We start from the raw sequence: 19,649 nt of genomic DNA on the forward strand, positions 1-19,649 counted from the left end.
GGAAACAAACCATTTAAAAGTGCCATTTATCACTCTTTTTCATTTTTAAATGACAGATGCCCATGGCAACATTTGGAAATTAATTAGAAATCTGAAATGTGGTCCAATTCTTTTAAAAGTCCCTTCTATTTACTAGCAGTAAGTTTCCTTTAATATCATTTTCTAGCCCACAAGGACTGAAGTTCAGATCCAAAAGTTCACTTGCTAATTATCTTCACAAAATGGAGAGACTTCTCTTAAGCCAGAAGATTTTGATTTTACTGTACTTTCTAAAAGGGGTACCAAGTCAAGATATAAAGACTGCAGCATGGCAGCCCTGACATCCCATCTACAAAACCAAAGTAACAATTCAAACCGGAACCTCAGGACCCGAAGCAAGTGCAAAAGGATGTGTTTATGCCACCAAGTAGTAGTTCAGAGTTGCCGGATAGCAGAGGACTCTCTAACTTTACTTCCACTCATTTGCTTTTGAAAGAAGATGAGGGTGTTGATGATGTTAACTTCAGAAAGGTTAGAAAGCCCAAAGGAAAGGTGACTATTTTGAAAGGAATCCCAATTAAGAAAACTAAAAAAGGATGTAGGAAGAGCAGTTCAGGTTTCGTTCAAAGTGATAGCAAAAGAGAATCTGTATGTAATAAAGCAGATGCTGAAAGTGAGCCTGTTGCACAAGAAAGTCAGCTTGATGGAACTGTCTGCATTTTGATGCTGGAGCATGTGGTGAGACCCTCAGTGTGACCAGGGAAGAAAAGAGTCTTGTAAAAGAAAGATCGTTGAGTTCAGGATCAAATTTTGTTTTGAACAAAAAACTTCCGGCATCATAAACAAATTATGTTCAGCCAGAGATGCAGAACACAATGAGAAGTATGAGGATACCTTTTAGAAACTGAAGAAACTGGAACAAAAGTAGAAGAAGTTGCGGAAAGGAAGGAACATTTGCATACTGACATTTTAAAACGTGGCTCTGAAATGGACAACTGCTCACCAACCAAGAAAGACTTTACTGGTGAGAAAATATTTCAAGCTATCCAGTGCTTTCGAGCACTATTAAACATTATGTGATGAGAAATTTATAATCCTGCATCTTGTATTCGTGCCTGTACATGGTTAAGATGTGAAAATAGAGCCAAGAAATAGGGCCAAATATGAGATACATCCCTACCAGTTGATCCTAATACTTATCTAACTGATATTCAAGCAGTTTCCTATGGCAGAGAGAAAATCAGCTGACTGCTGTCATGATGCCATGGCAAAGGAGAGTACTACTGTTAACAGCTGCCATTGTCTCTCCCTGGTGCAGCACCTGGGACTCTCCTTCTCAGCAGGGCTTTCCCTTCTTCCCATCCTCTTTCCAGCCAGTAATCTTAAAACTTGAAGGACAATTAAAAGCCTTCACTTGTGAAAATTTAGGGAAGACTTCTTTTTTTTTTTTTTGAGACGGAGTCTTGCTCTGTTGCCCAGGCTGGAGTGCAGTGGCACAATCTCGGCTCACTGCAAGCTCTACCTCCCAGGTTCATGCCATTCTCCCGCCTCAGCCTCCCAAGTAGCTGGGACTACAGGTACCCACCACCACGCCTGGCTAATTTTTTGTATTTTTAGTAGAGACGGGGTTTCACCATGTTAGCCAGGATGGTATCGATCTGACCTTGTGATCCTCCCGTCTCGGCCTCCCAGAGTGCTGGGATTACAGGCGTGAGCCACCGCGCCCGGCTGGGAAGACTTCATATATACATAAATGGGTGGAGAATAGTTGGTGTCTTCTCTTCACACCCCTCCTGATACTTACTACTAGATGTGACTTCCAATTTAATTTTGTATATACATAATTGTTTTTATCTTCTATTATAATGTAATGCTTCTCTAAAATGCTTTAGAGCTCTAAATAATTCAAAAGTATAATCACATAGTTCATCTATTATTTGTAATATGCTCTTAATACAGAATTCAGAACTTAGCAGTTTTGTCTTTATTCCCTCAGTGAATAAGAGATAAAAAGGAGACCTTTTGAGCAGCCCTGTATTAGTTATTCATTATGCTATTATGGTGTAATGAATAACTCCTTTAAAGAATAATAATTTTACTTAAACTCCTGTGGGGAAACAGCCTGGACAAATTTGTGAAGCAGGAGAATAGATACGATTCTTGTTCCCAGTTCTACCCATGATTGTATGTCTTTTCTGTGCCTGGAGTTTCTCTGCCTTTAGCACAAGATGGCCATATACACCTAGGAACATCATAAGAATTCTTCAAGTCTGTGTCCTAAACACTGAGCTTCTTGATGAAAGCTTTGAGGTTTATGTAGATTTGTTGCTAGCAAAATGGGCAAATATTAAAAACTTTTTTTATGATAAGAGTGTAGTTCTCAATATGAGATGAAGAACTCTTAGGTTCCTAGGTGTCCCATGAAATAGTGAAGAGTAGGCCGGGCGCGGTGGCTCAAGCCTGTAATCCCAGCACTTTGGGAGGCCAAGACGGGCGGATCACGAGGTCAGGAGATCGAGACCATCCTGGCTAACATGGTGAAACCCCGTCTCTACTAAAAAATACAAAAAACTAGCCGGGCGAGGTGGCGGCGCCTGTAGTCCCAGCTACCCGGGAGGCTGAGGCAGGAGAATGGCGGGAACCCAGGAGGCGGAGCTTGCAGTGAGCTGAGATCCCGCCACAGCACTCCAGCCTGGGTGACAGAGCAAGACTCCGTCTCAAATCATCCCAGCGCTTCGGGAGGCCGAGGCGGGCAGATCACCTGAGGTCAGGAGTTCAAAACCAGCCTGACCAACATGGAGGCACCCCGTCTCTACTAAAAATACAAAATTAGCTGGGCGTACTTGCACACGCCTTGCACACGTCCTGGTTATTCCCAGCTACTCATGGGGGCGAAAGCCCAGAGAATCACTTGAACCCAGAAAGGTGGGGTTGCAGTGAGCCGAGAGCAAGCCTGTTGCACTCCAACCTGGGGCAACGAGAGCAAAATGTTCCAAAAAAACAAAAAAAACTTTGTTCTCACAGTCCAAGAGGTTCCCTGATGCAGCTCTGCCTTAAAGAACTGGCAAAATTGTATGCATTTGTGTGTCCCCAATTTCCAAATAAAATATTTAAGGAAAAAAAAAAAAAAAGAAATAGTGAAGACTCCCATTGGCTTAGCTAGAAATTGCCAAGTAAACTTGGCATAAAGGAGATTGGTTAGTAATTATTCATAGGACCCCACAGAAAAAGTTGTCAAATCAGAGCAGTCAGAACAGTTTCCTTTGTTCTTTTTTTTTTTTTTTTAACTCTCTACTGGGCTTTACCTACTCAAACTGAAATAGCAAAAAAACTAGTTATCTGGAGACCTGGATACTTGTTCCAGTTTATAGTCAATCCCAATATCATTTTGGGATGATTGCTTAATTTCAAAGCTTTAGTTTCTTCATCTGTAAAATAGAGGTAACCACCCTGACTAGTCCTGTTTTCACATCAAAATATTATAAAATGAGAAGTGAAAAAGATGCTATACAAATGCAAGGTATTATTAACTGATATTCAAATTGCGAGGGTATGGCTAAGGAGTATTACGTGAGATTTTAGAAATTTGAGAAGTCTGATTATACGGGTTCCCAGTAGATAGAGGTTCTTAATAGGTAGTTGTCTCAGGTGCTCAAGGGTTCAAATTGTAGGTTTTTCTGCAGACTGTTTTGTCTGTATATTCTGTTTTGTCTGTATCCCTTTTTTTGGTAGGCGTAAAAGTAAGTTCACTGCAGAAATTTTGGAAAATATAGAAAAGTAAAGAAGAAAAGAAAAATTAGCACTTGGCAACAACTGTTATATCATTTTGGCTTATTTCATTCTTAACTTCTGTATTTTTATTTATATATGTTTCCCCTTTTTTATAAAATTGGGATTATATGTAGACTTTTGCTTTTTTCATTTAGAAGTTAATGGGAAAGTATTCACAATAGTCTAAAAAATATTTTAATGACCACATTATACAAATGCATTGTAATTTAAAATATTCCATACTGCCTTTAATTTTTCAATACTATAAACTCTGAACATAAGTCATAAAGAACTAGTATCACAGAGTGGTTAAAGGTGAGGACTCAGGAGCCAGACTGTCTGGATGTGAATTTTAGCTCTGACACTTAGTATCCGTGTGATCTTGAGCAAGTTACTTAGCTTCTCTGTGCCTCAATGTCCATATCTGTAAAGTGGAGATAAAAATAGTACCAAGTTCATGGGTCATTAGTTGGATTAATTGGGTAATTTATGTAAAGGGCTTAGAATAGTAGCTGGCATGCTTTGTGATAGTGTTGATATTATTTGCATCCCTGAATATTGCTTTAAGCTAAACCATAGACTTGATAAAGTGTTCACTTTTCCTTTTCAGAAGATATCATCCCACGAACACAGATAGAAAGAAGGAAAACAAGCCTGTATTTTTCCAGCAAGTATAACAAAGAAGGTATCCCTTGCCCAATCAGAACAGCAAATTCTAATTCTATTTTGAGTTTTCAATTCTGATGTAGTATGTTTGTTTAGCTCCTAGCCCCCCACGACGTAAAGCCTTTAAGAAGTGGACACCTCCTCGGTCACCTTTTAATCTCATTCAAGAAACACTTTTTCACGATCCATGGAAGCTTCTCATCGCTACTATATTTCTCAATCGGACCTCAGGTTTGGGGATTATTATCATCTTTGTCTTACAGACAGTGTGGTAAGGAGAAAGCACTGAATTAAGGCCTAGTATCACAGTCCATTTTGAGTGTGTCACCTGGGATAAGGCATTCTCCCTTCACCCTTAAACTCTTCACCTACAAGGAAATTAGACTAGATGACATCCAACAGACGTTTTAGAATAAAGGGGTAGATTTTATTTATTTTCTACTTCCAAATTCATTTTGATCATCAATGAAAATTAGTTAATGTTTCTCCACCCTCTTTCGTGTGTGTTTAAAAGTATCTTTTTCACTGAATGTACCTTGTGTTCTATATGCCTCTACTCTCATTATCTGCTGATCTGATCATTTAAAAGCTAATCATGCAAGGCTAGTTTTCAGCATAATTTGGACTATTAACCCAATATATTAGCAGTGTTGGCATTTGATTCTGAAAGTGGTTGCTGGTTCAGATAATGGCTTCTCGCCAGTGGTTTAAAAAAAAAAAAAACCCTCTGGATGAGACTTCTAGATGAGAAACTACTTGAACATGAAATCAGCCTATCTAGAGTCTTGTAATCATTCAGTTACTTTTACTTCTCAGGTAAAATGGCAATACCTGTGCTTTGGAAGTTTCTGGAGAAGTATCCTTCAGCTGAGGTAGCAAGAACCGCAGACTGGAGAGATGTATCAGAACTTCTTAAACCTCTTGGTCTCTACGATCTTCGGGCAAAAACCATTGTCAAGTTCTCAGGTATTTTCCTATATACCCAAAGGAAAAACATAATACATTGTGCTTATTTAAGAGAGCCACACCTTAAACTTTAATGTCCTCAGATACTATATTAATGGAGGTTTTTCAGCTCAAGCACCCAACGCATTTTAAAAAGTCCACTTTCCCCAAACCACAGCCTCCCAGTGACCTAAACAATAAATCTTTGCCCATCACTGGGTCAGGCATGTGGGCAGAATTAGGGGAAGAAGTCAGTGAAGCAGAAAGCCCAATTCTTGACCTCAGGGACATGACCTCTGTCACATTAGCACAGCACAAAAGAGTGGTTAGGATTTGGCAAATGATATGGGTGCTACACGAATTCAGAAAGAAGGGCAGTCACAACTGGGGTTGCCAGGAAAGAGCCTTTCCTGTCCCTTTCTTCTGTTCTCTCCATCCTGCCCCATCACCACACATTTTGGGAGGGTGTCTTTAGAAGCTGACCTGATGTGTGGGATGTTGTATTCTTCAGATGAATACCTGACAAAGCAGTGGAAGTATCCGATTGAGCTTCATGGGATTGGTAAATATGGCAACGACTCTTACCGAATTTTTTGTGTCAATGAGTGGAAGCAGGTGAGGCCCACTCCCATCCATAATTCAGCACATTTGGTCTCTGGGGCAAAATAAGTCTACCATTATGGTTAAGACTATTTATTGGACACAAATGCTATTATAGTCACAAACAATTTTGTTCCTGGCTGTGGGGAAGTGGGTGGCATGCAGGTTTTGGGGTGGGCACTCCCAAGTCCACAAAGACCAGTCCAGAGGTGTGGCCTCTGACTCATCTCCAGTGGTTTGTCACCTCTGGCCCTCTTCCTGTCATTCCCCATTTGTGTACTATCTCTAAGCCTGCCATGGTTTTCCTCCTGTCAAGAGTACACCACTACAGGAAAGCAGGAAGGTTTGGGTCTGCAATGTATACTTATTGGGTTTCTCTTAGTGGTCTCAGGCTACTTTCGTGGTGACTGGGTCCTGCTTTAGCCCTGTTGAATATGCCCAGCCCTTGGCATGCTGATGGTATCCTGGCACCTGATGGGTGCCCACTCAGCTTGAGACTCACACTGCCCACTCAGCTTGCGACTCACCCTCATGCATTCAGCCAGTAGGTCTGGCCAGGCCTGAACTGAAGGACCACGGTCCTATCCCTACTTCATCAGAGCAATCCATTGTGACCTGAGAATCCATTTTTTTTTTTTTTTTTTTTTCTGAGACGGAGTCTCACTGTGTCGCCCAGGCTGGAGTGCAGTGGCGCGATCTCGGCTCACTGCAAACTCTGCCTCCCAGGTTCACGCTATTCTCCTGCCTCAGCCTCCCGAGTAGCTGGGACTACAGGCGCCTGCCACCATGCCTGGCTAATTTTTTTGTATTTTTAGTAGAGACGGGGTTTCACCATGTTAGCCAGGATGGTCTTGATCTCCTGACTTTGTGATCCACCTGCCTCGGCCTCCCAAAGTGCTGGGATTACAGGCATGAGCCACCATGCCCAGCCCTGAGAATCCATTTAACCTCTCGGTCTAGAACCTCCTTCTGGAAAGTGAGGTATTAATACTTGACTCATGTCATCACCACCCCACACTCCAAGTCATGGTGAGTAGTCATTTGGACAGTACTTTGTAAACTGTATGTGATTACCTTAATATAAGGTATAACTTAAAATATTCATGAATCCCATGAGGTTAAAAGTTATAACTTTTAGGTATAGTATCATAATGTACTATCCCCTAGCAAACATTTAAAAAGCCAATTTTAAAAAATATATTTCTGACTAAGTTACATTAAGGTCTCTGCCTCTTTGTGTGTTGTATTTCTTCCAGGTGCACCCTGAAGACCACAAATTAAATAAATACCATGACTGGCTTTGGGAAAATCATGAAAAATTAAGTCTGTCTTAAACTCTGCAGTTTTCAAGCTCATCTGTTATGCATAGCTTTGCACTTCAAAAAAGCTTCATTAAGTACAACCAACCACCTTTCCAGCCATATAGATTTTAATTAGCCCAATTAGGAGCCCAGTGTGTGTGCTTTCTTAATGTGTGTGCCAATGGTGGATCTTTGCTACTGAATGTGTTTGAACATATTTTGAGATTATTTTTAAATAAATTATTATTTGACAACAATCCAAAAAAAGTGTATGGCTTTTCCAAAAATGAAATATAATCAGAAGATAAAAAATACATCTAAACTATCAATAATACAAAGCAAATTTCTATCAACCTTGCTAAAGCTAGGGGCCCACTAAATATTTTTATTGGCCAGATGTGGTGGTGCACGCCTATAATCTCAGAAGGCTGAGGCAGGAGGATCATTTGAGCTCATGAGGGCCCAGGAGCTCAAGGCTTCAGTGAGCTGTGATCATGCCACTGCACTCCAGTTTGGATGACAGAGAAAGACCCTGTCTCAAAAAATACATATTTAAAAAAAAAAAAGCTAACCCCAAAGTCAAATAAGATTCCTCTGGCATTGTGTATTGTTGACAGCTCCACACTGTCCCTTAGGAATTGTAGATTGCACCTCAGCATCCATTTGGTAACCTAATGTGAATATCTGTCTGCTGCTCCTTCTCAGCTCACTCACTCTGTTACCTTGGTCCCTTTGTGAAAACTCATTTCTCATCTTCCATTTGGAGTTTATACCATTTGGCCAGGCACAGTGGCTTACATCTGTAATCCTAGCACTTTGAGAGGCTGAGGCAGGAGAACTGCTTGAGCCCAGGAGTTCAAAACCAGACTGGGCAACCAGATAATAAGACTCCATCTCTACAAATAATTTTAAAAATTAGTTCGGCATGGTGGCACACACTTGTGGTCCCAGCTACTCAGAAGGCTGAGGTGGGAGGATCCCTTGAGCCCAGGAGATTGAGGTTGCGGTGAGCTATGATCACACCATTGCACTCCAGCCTGGATGACACAGCAAGACCTTGTCTCAAAAAAAATAGTCTTATGCCATTTTTATACAAGTACTGTTATTGTTCAAATACCAAAGCATTTACTATTAGAAAAAAAGGGAAAAAACTAGTTATTAAGTCTTAATTACCAACTACCATTTTAAGATATAATTTGAAAATTAAATTGATTGAATAAATGAAAAATGAGTTGTTGAGGAAACTGGCTTTGTTGTAGGGCGGTGTGAACCGAATCAGGCTGCAGTGTGATGCAGAGGTAGTTGGTTGTTTCCACTTTAGTGAGTAGTAAGTGTCAGTTTTTAGAAGGATGAATTTTGACCAGAGAACAGGAAAACTGGCCACACCTCCCTCTCCCCACGGCAAACATCCACTTTATAATTTACCATCACATTTTCATTTGACAAACATCCAAGTAGCATTCACAAAGTGTGAAGCCCTGTGGTGGGGAGGGGCACAAAGATAAGTTCTGTACAGGCTCTCAGAGAGAGAAAAAAGGGCACCTAATAATGGAAGGGAACAAAAGGGGTAAGGAGTAGGGACAAGACAGCCAGATATGGCAGGTAAGGATAGCGAGGGGCCTCTGAAACCTTGGGCCCAGCTGGGGCTGGAGGGTGGGGCGGGCTCACCAAGCTCAGGGCATCAGATGTGGCTTCGTGGTAGGGCTGGTGGTCACATCCTTTCCCCTAGCGTCTCCATGGGGAGTGTGGGCCCATGTGAATGCAGGAGGTGAGCTCTGCGCTAGGGGAGCTCAGGACAGCCAGGTTGCTCAGGCTCTAGGCCTGGCTTTTCCCCTTTATTGCAGGTAAGGTTGCCTGACCTCTGTACCTGTTAACTTGTCTTGTAAAAATGGGATAGTGGGCCGGACACGGTGACTCACACCTGTAATCCCGGCACTTTGGGAGGCCGAGGCAGGCGGATCACGAGGTCAGGAGATCAAGACCATCCTGGCTAACACAGTGAAACCCCGTCTCTACTAAAAATACAAAAAAATTAGTCGGGGGTGGTGGTGGGTGCCTGTAGTCCTAGCTACTCGGAAGGCTGAGGCAGGAGAATGGCATGAACCTGAGAGGCAGAGCTTGCAGTGAGCCGAGATTGTGTCACTGCACTCCAGCCTGGGCGACAGAGCAAGACTCCGTCTCAAAAAAAAAAAAAAAAAAAGGGATAATGGTGTCTACCTCACACGGTGATTGTGATTATGAAGTTCAGACATGTAGTGCTAAAATGGTACCTGGCTTGCAAGAGTGCTGTATGAATGTGACCCATGGCAACCATCTCAGGTTGGGAGCGTCACAAAGATAGCTTGTCTCAGCAAAGGATAAGTGCTCAGGTGTTTCTTTTAACTTTTAAAATTGAGCTAAAAGCCACCATTTAACCATTTTAAAGTGTACAATTCAGTGGTTTTAGTACATTTACAATGTACAGCCATCCAGAAATGGAAAAGTTTCCATTTCTTTTTTCCATTCCAAAAAGAAGCTCCCCACCTGTTAGCGGTCACTTCCAATTCCTCACCCCATCCCCTATCAACCATTAATGTACTTTCCGTGTCTGTGGGTTTGTCTATGCTGAACATTTCACATAAAATGTAATCATACAGCACGTGGCCTTTTGTGTTTAGCTTCTTGCTTAGCATACTGTTTCGAAGGTTCATCCATATTGTAGCATGTACTTAATTCCTTCTTATGGATATACCTCATTTTGTTTATCAGTTGATGCACGTTTCAAGGGTTTATTATTCTCTGGTCCTCAGGTTCTGTAACTCCAAACCATGGCACCCTGCCATAAGGGGGGCAGAACATACCAAACACCTTTATCTGGCCACAGCTCACTTTGGTTCTTCCTAACCCTCTGGAGGAGGCAGGGCCTATTTTTCTGATGAGAAAACTAAGGCCTAGAGATATGGAGACCTGCGGAAGATCCCACACTTCACGGGAAAACCGGAGACTTTCTACACTAGATTCCGGGGCACCGTGCCGAACGAAGAAATCCCGCCTTTCAACAACCCCAGAACTGGGCACGGCGTGGATTTGCTCGCTGACCCTCCTAGAATTGGACGAAAAGGAGGTGGGGTCAGCAGGGGCTTGGCCGAGCGGGATCGCTCCTGGCACGTGGCAGCGCTCAGCCAATTGGCGCGGGGCGTCGGTAGCCACGGTAACAGGTTGCTCCGGCTGTCCGAGCTGAGCGCCTTTCGCACTACTTGGAGTTACTGTTTATCTGATACCCCGGCACCCCTACGCAAGCAAGCCCACATCTACACACATTCACATACGCCCTTCAGCACCTCCTCCCAGCACCACGACCATGGACGAGGACTATGAAGCGTACCACAGTCTGTTCTTGTCGCTGCTGGGTAAGTCCCGGGAAGTGGCGTCTGCAGGAAGCGCTCAGCACCCTAAGGGTGCGTGGAAGTGGGGTGACGGCAAAAACTCAGCCACAGATCTCATTGTGCCGACCCCTCTGGGTGAAGGGTTGCCATGGAGTCGGGGGCAGGTCATGTACATTTCTGAAATTTCCACCTGAGCCTAGTTGGAGGAACCAGAGGCCCGACCCATATGACGGGATCCCTCCAGCTCACCCTGTTTCTCTGCAGGACATTAATGTATTCAGTACTGGAGGGGAGGCATGGAGAAGACGTCAGTCTTCAAGGTTTTGGCAGTAATGTGCTGGGGACCAAGTTCTTGGCAAAGCAATGCAGCTTCATCGGTAAAAGACAGAGATAAATTGATAATTACAGAATAAGAAGGGGTGAATGCCGGGCCCAGGGATGACACCCATGAGTAAAAGGTGTGCTGAGGGTATGGGATGGGGAGCAACAGTTCCAAGCTTTTGGAAAATATCTTTACACTTGAGCTTAAAGAATAAAAGGGAGTTCTCCAAGCCAAAAGGGGAAGGAAAAGCATTTCGAGCAAGGAAACTGCATGGCCCAAGAAGTCTGGTGTCTCTGGAAATGAAGTGAGAGAGGTCAGAAGATCATAAAAGATCCTGCAAGCCAGGAGATGGAGAGGCCACTGGGAGTGGCAGGACAGGAATGGGAGCAGTCAGAAAAGACCTGAGACTGAGTTGGCAGACTCAGAATGTTGGTGTGGGGAGATGAGAGCTGGGGCTGTAAAGCTTGAAGACTGAAGGTCTTCTCCATGCCCCTTCTCCAGCAGTGAACACATTAATGCCCAGTGGAGAAACAGGGTGAGCCGGAGAGGCTGACCACCTTTCCTAGGCACACAGGTCAGGGCTCTGGTCAAATGCTCAAGTTAAAGATGCTAGGAGGTGAGGGAGAAGGCCCAGGCTAGAGGTAACTACAGGGACTTGGGGACTGGTTGGTCAAGAAACATAGAAGGAGCAAATAAAGATGGTGCTCAAGTTGGCAGCTGGGGGACCTGGTAGATGGAGGTGTCTTCCAAAGAGATAGAGAACGTATTCAGAGGACCCAGTTAGTGGGGGCAGGGGCACGAAGACAAATCCAGTCTTGGTTGGTTGAGTTTAAGATCGTTGTCAGTGGCTGGACACAGTATATCCTGCCTGTAATCCCAGCACTATGGAAAGCTGAGGTAGGAGAATTGCTTGAGCCCAGAAGTTTGAGAATAGCCTGGGCAACATAGTGAGATCCCATCTCTGCAAAATCATGTTTTTTTTTTTTTGAGATGGAGTCTCACTCTGTCACCCAGGCTGGAGTGCAGTGGCCGGATCTCAGCTCACTGCAAGCTCTGCCTCCCGGGTTTTTTTACGCCATTCTCATGCCTCAGCCTCCCGAGTAGCTGGGACTACAGGCACCCGCCACCTTGCCCAACTAGTTTTTTTGTATTTTTTAGTAGAGACGGGGTTTCACCATGTTAACCAGGATGGTGTTGATCTCCTGACCTCGTGATCTGCCCATCTCGGCCTCTCAAAGTGCTGGGATTACAGGCTTGAGCCACCACGCCCGGCCAAAATCATTTTTAAAAGTTAGCCAGGCCTGATGTGGTGGCTCACGCCTGTAATCCCAGCACTTTGGGAGGCCAAGGCAGGTGGATCACGAGGTCAGGAGATTGAGACCATCCTGGCTAACACGGTGAAACCCCATCTCTACTAAAAATACAAAAAATTAGCCAGGCGTGGTGGCAGGCACCTGGAGTCCTGAGACAGGAGAACGGTGTGAACCGGGGAGGGGAAGCTTGCAGTGAGCTGATAGCACACCACTGCACTCCAGCCTGGGCCACAGAGTGAGACTCCATATCCAAAAAAAAAAAAAGTTAGCCAGGCTTAATGGCATGCACCTGTAGTCCCAGCTACTCAGGAAGCTGAACTGGGAGGATCATCTGAGCCGAGGAGTTCAAGGCTGCAGTGAGCTATGATTGAACCACTGTACTCCAGCTTGGGCAACAGAGCAAGACCCTGTCTCAATTAAAAATAAATAATAAAAAAAGATCCCTGTAAGCCATCCAAGTGGAGATGTTTTAGGAACAACTGCAGGTATAAACTTGGAGCTAATTCCAAGTCAAAAATATTGGTATGGATGTCCCCAACATAAAGAAGGTCATAGAAACATGAGAGTGGAAGGGATTATTTGAAAAGAGAAGAAAGCTTGGGTATAAGCCTGGAAGCAACAACCTTTAAAGAGTACAGGAAAAGGGGGGCCCAAAAACGGTAGCCAGAGAGGTAGAATTGGACATAGCAAGAGATTGAATCAAGCCAAGAGCAGGGAGAATTTCAAGAAAGAGTGGAATTGTTTCCAGACACCTATAGGCTGTCCAAGAAAAGAGAGAACAAATGTGTTTTCTGGGACATCCATGGGGAGGACTAGAACCAAGGGGTAGAAAGTCCAGGGAAACAAATTCTGGGTCAATATAAGAAAGTATTTTCTAGCAGTCAGAGTTTAGCGTCCACTATGTTAAGTAGAAAGTTCCATGTCACTGGAGGTATTTAAACGGAGGCAAAGTCTGCCAGTGGCATTGAGGAAAGCATCCTTGACCTGGGCAGGTGATTGAACTAGTTGGCGTATGAGAGCTTTCCCCACCAATCTACTAGGAACATTGTCACATAGTCTCTACCCATAACTACATAATGACAGCCTCTTTTATTATAAGAGCCCACTTCCCTTTCTGTCAATGGACACAGGACTCCAAAGAGCACTAGAATGAAGCTCCCTGAGGAGGGTGTGGTTGGCAGGCACCCTTGGAAAGTGGGGTCGGGGCTGGTGCAGGTTTAGAACTACGTGAGGAGAAGGACTCAGCCAGGGAAAACCCTGGGAAATGCAGTGCTCTTCAGAGGGCACAGCAAATGCAAAAACTGAAAACCCAGAGCCAGGAAAGAACCAGGCACCTCAGACAACAGAAAGGAGGATAGCAGCTGGGACCACGTGAGTGAGGGGGTGGGGTCTGGGAGGTGACAAGGGAAGAGTGAGGAGCAGGGCCAGTGAAGGCAGCTTTGTAGGCCACAGAAGGAGGCGGGTATTTATTCAAAGAGCACTAAGAAGCCATTGAATGGTTTCAAATTGGGGAGGGACAGACTGTGAATTTACATTTGTAAGGCTCTCCTAGCTGAGGGCAGAACATGGATTGGGAGTATAGGGAGGACCCAAATGGGAGCAGCAAGACCTGTGGGGAGCAGGTTTTGTGTTGCTGTGGTCTGCAGGGTAAAGTTTCAATCTCTTAGCCTGGCATTTGAGATGATGCCAACCTTATTTCCCACTAACCTCCTCCTTTACACACAGTGTGCTTCCAACATGTGGAACTGGTGACCCAAAAATCCCCAAATCCCACTCCTGAACTTTCCCCATCCCTGCCCCTCCACCCCATGAAGCCAGACCATTCTTGAAGGTCCACATCAGAGACACTTCTTCCTTGATGCCCTCCCGGGTTCCACAATCAGCATTTCTCCCCCAACGGAGAACATCTTGTTACCCTCTGGGTGCCCCACCTTGTTCTGTTGGGTGGACCAGGATCAGGTGAACCATGGTAGGTGCTCAGCCTAGTTTAATCTGCACCTGGTACAGCACCAAGCCCTGGGGGATTCTCAATAAATACTGGTTTGATGAGTGACGACATTCTCAGTCATCCCCTTTTGAGAATGGACTTTCTTGTGGTCAAAGTAATGATACATGTGTTGTTAGAAGTGCTCACTTCCATCCTTATTGATGTGTAATAGTCTGTTCTAGCACTGCTATAAATAACTACCTGAGACTAGGTAATTTATAAAGAAATGAGGTTTAATTGACTCACAATTCCTCAGGCTGTACAGGAAGCATGGCTGGGGAGGCCTCAGGAAACTTAACAATCATGGCGGAAGGCAAAGACAGGCACATCTTACACAACCCAAGAAGGAGGAAGAGAGAGCAGGGGGAGGTGCTATGCTTTCGAACAACCAGATCTTGTGAGCACTCACTCTCACGAGAACAGCAAGGGGGACGTCTTCTCCTTTGATCCAATCACCTCCCACTAGGCCTCTCCTCCAACAGTGGGGATTATAATTTGACACGAAATTGGGGCAAGGACACAGATGGAAACCATACCATGATGTTTACTTTTATTATGTGCTAACTATGAAAGGAACACATGGGCCTTGTAAAGACACTTAACAAATGTACTGAATGTCCACTTTGGGCCAGGCTGGGCACCGAGGACACAGGGGAACTAAGACACAGTCCTTGTCACTGAGAAACTCATAGACTGTTGGGAAAGAAAGATGCAGAAAATATCTTCATTTCAGAAAAATACGGTAAATGCTTATGATGGAACTAAGTATGAGGGCTGTGGGACCCAGAGGACCCATGAGAGGGGGAGTGGGAGGGCTTCAAGGGGCCGGGATGCCTGAGCTGAGTCTCAAAGGGTGAGTCAGGGATCAGCAAGTAAAGCAGGGAGGGAGAAGAGTGTGTTATGGGGAGGAAACAGCATGGCTTGTGTATGTGTTGGTGGAGCAGATCTGTTTGGATACAAATGCAAGGGAAGACAGAAGGAGCCAGAGAAATCAGAGAGACTGGCAGGGGCGAGAGGGCCAGATGGGGCCAGGTTAAGGAGCTTGGACTTTATTCTAGAGGCAGTTGGGAGCCATAGACAGGTTTTAAGCAAGGGAGTTTGGGTTTTAGGAGGAAAATAACTGACAGTATTTCCAATAAGATTGTTATATCCCTTCTGATATTTTATTTTTTGAAAAAGGGTCTCTGTTGCCCAGGCTGGAGTACAATGGAGGTCATCTCAGCTCACTGTAGTCTTTACCTCCCAGGCTTAAGTGATCCTCCCGCCTTAGCCTCCTGAGGAGCTGCGACTACAGGCGTGCACCACCATGCCCGGCTAGTTTTTAAATTTTTTGTACAGATGAGGTCTCACTATGTTGCCCAGGCTGGTCTTGAACTCCTGGGCTCAAGTAATCCTCCCACCTCAGCCTCCCAAAGTGCTTGGATTACAGGTATAAGCTACCATGCCTGGTGCCTTCTGATTTTTTAGAACACTTTCAAACTGTTATCTCATTTGATCTTCATAACAACTTCAAGAGGTAGATAGAGCAGAGTTTATACCATTTCAGGAGTGAAATACTTGAGACTCAGAAGGATTGGGTGACAGGCCTGGGTAATATCAAGTAACAGCTAAGAGCTGAGCTCTGGGGCCAAACTGAAGTTCATGTCTCAGCTCTGCTACTAATCAACTGAGTGACCTTGGGCCTCTCTAGGTCTCAATGTCCTTATCTGCAAAATGGGCATAATCATAGTACCAGCATCATAGGTCTGTCCATTTGTCACTCACCAAATATGTACTGAGTTCCCATTATATGTAGACACTGTGGAGGTGTCAGGGCTCCAGTCGGGAACAAGAGAGATAGGGTTGTAGTCTTCATGGAACTCATAGTCTACTAGAAAAAATAAACATCAACCAAATAATTACACCGGGGGTCTCAAAGGCAAATTGCTGCCCAAACCGAGGACTTAACAAAGAAAATGAGCTACCTGTGAGACAATAAGGAATAGGGGAGTGTGTGGCAAGCTGGAGAGGGCAATGCCTCAGCCCAAAGTAACTCAGATTGAAAAATATCAAGCAAGGTATTAAACGAAACAAGACCTCAACCCTCATTCAGCATGAGGGCCACCAGTTTTCAGCCCCTGATGTACCCAGTCATGATAAGTGGTCTGAAGAAAAGTGCAGGTTGTGATGCAAAGATGTGGCCTGGAGGATGAGGAAGAGTGCCCAGGGTGTGGATGGGGAGGGAGCACTCCTGCTAGAGGGAGGAGCACATACCAGCCCCTAGTCAGGATGAGGCTTGGACCACTCAGCCAACAGAGAGAAGCCCAGGTGTCCAGGACATAGTAAGGAAAGAGAGGCAAGGGATTAGGGGGACAGGTTGACAGAAGAGGGGCACGGGACTTCATTTTAAGGGCTATCAAAAGTCATGGAAGGGCTTCAAAATGAGTGAATGGTGAGTATATACCAATAATAGCAGATATATTATATACAAAGCAACTCTAATAGATTGACTGATTTTAACATCACTCCCATCCAATAAAATAGGTTACCATCATTATGCCCATTTTACCAATGAAGAGGTTGAGACAGAGAAGTTAAGTGGTTTGCTCAAGATCATGCAGCCAGTAGGTGGCAGGACCAGGACTCAGACCGAAGAGCGTTCTGGCCCCAAAGCCTCTGCTCTTAATACTGTGCTGCCTCAGATGATCACACAAGATCAGACTGGCATCTTTAAAAGTTCATTCTGATTGCCAATGGGAGTGTTGGGGGCTGGGTGTGGAGAAGATGAAATAAGAGAAAGCATATAGAGCCCTTAGCTTGCTGCCTGCTGTTGGGAGTGCCTGGTCACATTAGATGAAATTATCCTTATCATTACAGCAAGACAATGATAAAACCTGTCCTGGAATCCAGGGCCCCGACGCCCAGCCTGGAGCAAAAGTGTTTTTCCTTCCTGGCTCCTTTTAATCCTCTTCCAGAAAGAAACTCACCTTTTAACTCTCTTACCCCAAGGACTCTGCCCATCTAAGACTTCCATCAATGAAAATGCCGCCGTCTTTGATCCTGAACTGGTCATTGCCCACTGCTTCAAGCAGTTCAAGCAGAAGGACTTCCGCCTGCCTCAGACCCGCCGGCGAATCATCATGGTGCCTCGCAAGGAAGATCAGACGCCCATTAATCCTGCATCCCAACCTCAGGCTCCCCCAAAGCCCATCCCCAGCTTCAAAGCTCTGGAAGCTAAAGATATCCAAGAGCAGCCAGAGGACAGGAAGACCTGGCTGAGCCGGAGGGCGAAGCTGCGGCAGGAGCTGGAGTCCTTTGGTGATGTAAAGAGGTGGCTGGAGAACAAGCCCAGCATCACGCCTTCAGAGGCCAAGGTCTTACACATGATCCACGAGGAGCAGAGTGCCCAGCCAAATGCCTCCCAGGCAACTACCAGGACCACCAGGGTGAGCAGCCCCATTTGCCAGATGAACAAACCAAGAGTTTAGGGATGCATCATCATTTTATTCCCTTGGATTAGGCTGGATAGGGATAGTTTACCCCATTTCACAGAGGAGCAAACGGAAGTCTTGAGAGGGAGGTGTATTAGTTATCTAGTTATCTATTGCTGCATAACAAACACCCCCAAATGACTGAAAGCAGCAAATATTTATGATCACACACAGTTTCTAGAGTCAGGAATTGGAGAGTAGCTTTGCTGGGTCACTCTGGCTCAGAGTGCCTCATGAGGTTGCAGTCAGGATGTTGGCCTGGGCCTCAGTCATCTGAAGGCTTGACTGGGGCAAAAGGATCTGCTTCCAAGCTGGCTCACCCATGTGGCTATTGGCAGGAGGCCTCAGTTCCTCCCCACATGGACCTCTCCATAGGGCTGCTTGAGTGTCCTCACAGTATGGCTGCTGGCATCCCCCAGAGTGAAAGGTCCAAAAAAGAGAGCAAGACAGAGGCTGCAATGCTCTTTAGGACCTAGCTTCCGAAGGCCTGTTTCAAAAGTTTCACACTATCACTTCCACCACATTCTCTTTGTCAGAAGTGAGTCCCTGAGTACTGCCCATGCTCAAGAAGGAAAGAAGGCTCCATCTTAGAAATGAGAGAAGCAGAATAATTTGTGGACATACCTTAAAATCACCCCAGAAGGGATCATTCCTGACAGTCCATCTTATGGAGTATTTGTGAAATACCCAGTGTTCATTCATTTGTTCATGACACATGTTTGCTGAGGGTTCCATGTAGCATGCAGGTGCTCACAGGGCTATTGTGAGGATGACGATTGTGAGGTTGGGAGGAAAAGGAGGATCCCCCTTTTACAAATGTGGAAATAGAAGCTCAGTGAGGCCAACATTTGTCCAAACATACAGTGATAGTAAGTGATAAGGGCGCTACCAACTCCTTCTCTCTCTGTGACATTTCCTTGGAATAAAAGGTCAGATAAGTTGGGTTTAAACATAGCTCTGCTACTTCCTAGCTGTATGATTTGGGTCTCAGTTTTCTCATCCATAAAATGGAGATAACCATTGTCCCTACCTCCTGGAGTCACTATGATGTCTAAATGGATTCATTTATATAAGGTGCCTAGGACGCTATTGGACACATAGTGAGCACTCAAACATGTTTTCCATCTGTATTATTATTGTAATCTCACGGTTGTCCATTGGGTTGGTTGACCCAGAAGCTTCAGGGCCTTGCTGTTACTATAGCCAAAATCCTAATTTCATGGGTCTAACACACCCTCTTCTGCCAGCAGCATAGGGTCTAAGAATAAGAACTAGACGGGTTAGAAATGCAGGTGTACTGCTTACCGGCTGTGTGGCATTGGGAAAACCCTTCACATCTCTGAGCCTGATTCCTTATTGTGAATTAGGTAGTGCCTCATACCTAATTCATAGGATCGTTTATTCCTTCAGCAAATAATTACTGCCTGTCTTCCTAGGGCCTGGGCTTTGTTCAGTATAAAGGTGGGAGATGGGGATACACTGTAAATAAGAAATGGTCTTGCTTTCAAGGTGTCTTAGCGTGACTTCTTTTGCTATCACAGAAGACCTGATACTGGGTAATTTATAAAGAAAAGAGATTTTTTTGGCTCACAGTCCTGGAGGCTGAAAGTCCTCATGAGGTTGCAGTCAGGATATTGGCCTGGGCCACAGTCATCTGAAGGCTTGACTGGCCAGCCTCTAGGTAGGGCCTCGTGCTGCATCCTAACATGGTGGAAGGCATCTCAGGGTGAGGGGGTACACGAGAGGGAGCCAAACTGGCTTTTCTAGCAGATCCCACTCATGATAACGAACCCACTTCCATGATAACCAATTAGTCCTTAACCCATTAATCCATTAATCCATACATGAATTAATGGATTCATGACAGCAGACCCCTCATGACCCAATCACCTCTTAAAGGCCCCACCTCTTTTTTTTTTTTTTTTTTTTT

The 19,649-nt window shown here is 44.8% G+C and overlaps 2 protein-coding genes across 11 annotated transcripts in view; both read left to right on the plus strand.

Annotated features, from left to right (window-relative positions):
* The window catches only part of MBD4 (methyl-CpG binding domain 4, DNA glycosylase), a 12,691-nt gene extending 5,162 nt beyond the window's left edge, over window positions 1-7,529 (plus strand). The window contains exons 4-8 of one of the 2 annotated variants that reach the window (XM_017885020.1): window positions 4,361-4,435; window positions 4,513-4,647; window positions 5,233-5,382; window positions 5,873-5,976; window positions 7,218-7,529. In XM_017885020.1, coding sequence (XP_017740509.1) covers window positions 4,361-4,435; window positions 4,513-4,647; window positions 5,233-5,382; window positions 5,873-5,976; window positions 7,218-7,295 — 542 coding nt within the window. In that variant the 3' untranslated portion in view covers window positions 7,296-7,529. The remainder of the gene's footprint in view (window positions 1-4,360; window positions 4,436-4,512; window positions 4,648-5,232; window positions 5,383-5,872; window positions 5,977-7,217) is intronic. The other variant, XM_017885021.1, reaches the window with a different exon arrangement.
* A 2,517-nt stretch (window positions 7,530-10,046) lies between these two features.
* The window catches only part of EFCAB12 (EF-hand calcium binding domain 12), a 36,677-nt gene continuing 27,074 nt past the window's right edge, over window positions 10,047-19,649 (plus strand). For 3 of the 9 annotated variants that reach the window (XR_001887834.1, XR_001887836.1, XR_001887835.1), the window contains exons 1-2: window positions 10,790-11,004; window positions 17,238-17,674. Coding sequence is in view for 6 of the 9 variants with exons in the window: in XM_017885019.1 (XP_017740508.1) it covers window positions 10,854-11,004; window positions 17,238-17,674 (588 nt within the window). In the remaining 3 variants the exon portion in view is untranslated. Of the gene's footprint in view, window positions 10,652-10,785; window positions 11,086-17,237; window positions 17,675-19,649 lie in introns of those variants that run through there. The other 6 variants (XM_017885014.1, XM_017885019.1, XM_017885018.1 and 3 more) reach the window with 6 other exon arrangements.

This window comes from Rhinopithecus bieti, unplaced genomic scaffold (genome assembly GCF_001698545.2).
Source record: "Rhinopithecus bieti isolate Rb0 unplaced genomic scaffold, ASM169854v2 scaffold_13262, whole genome shotgun sequence".
Classification (NCBI taxonomy): Eukaryota; Metazoa; Chordata; class Mammalia; order Primates; family Cercopithecidae; genus Rhinopithecus; species Rhinopithecus bieti.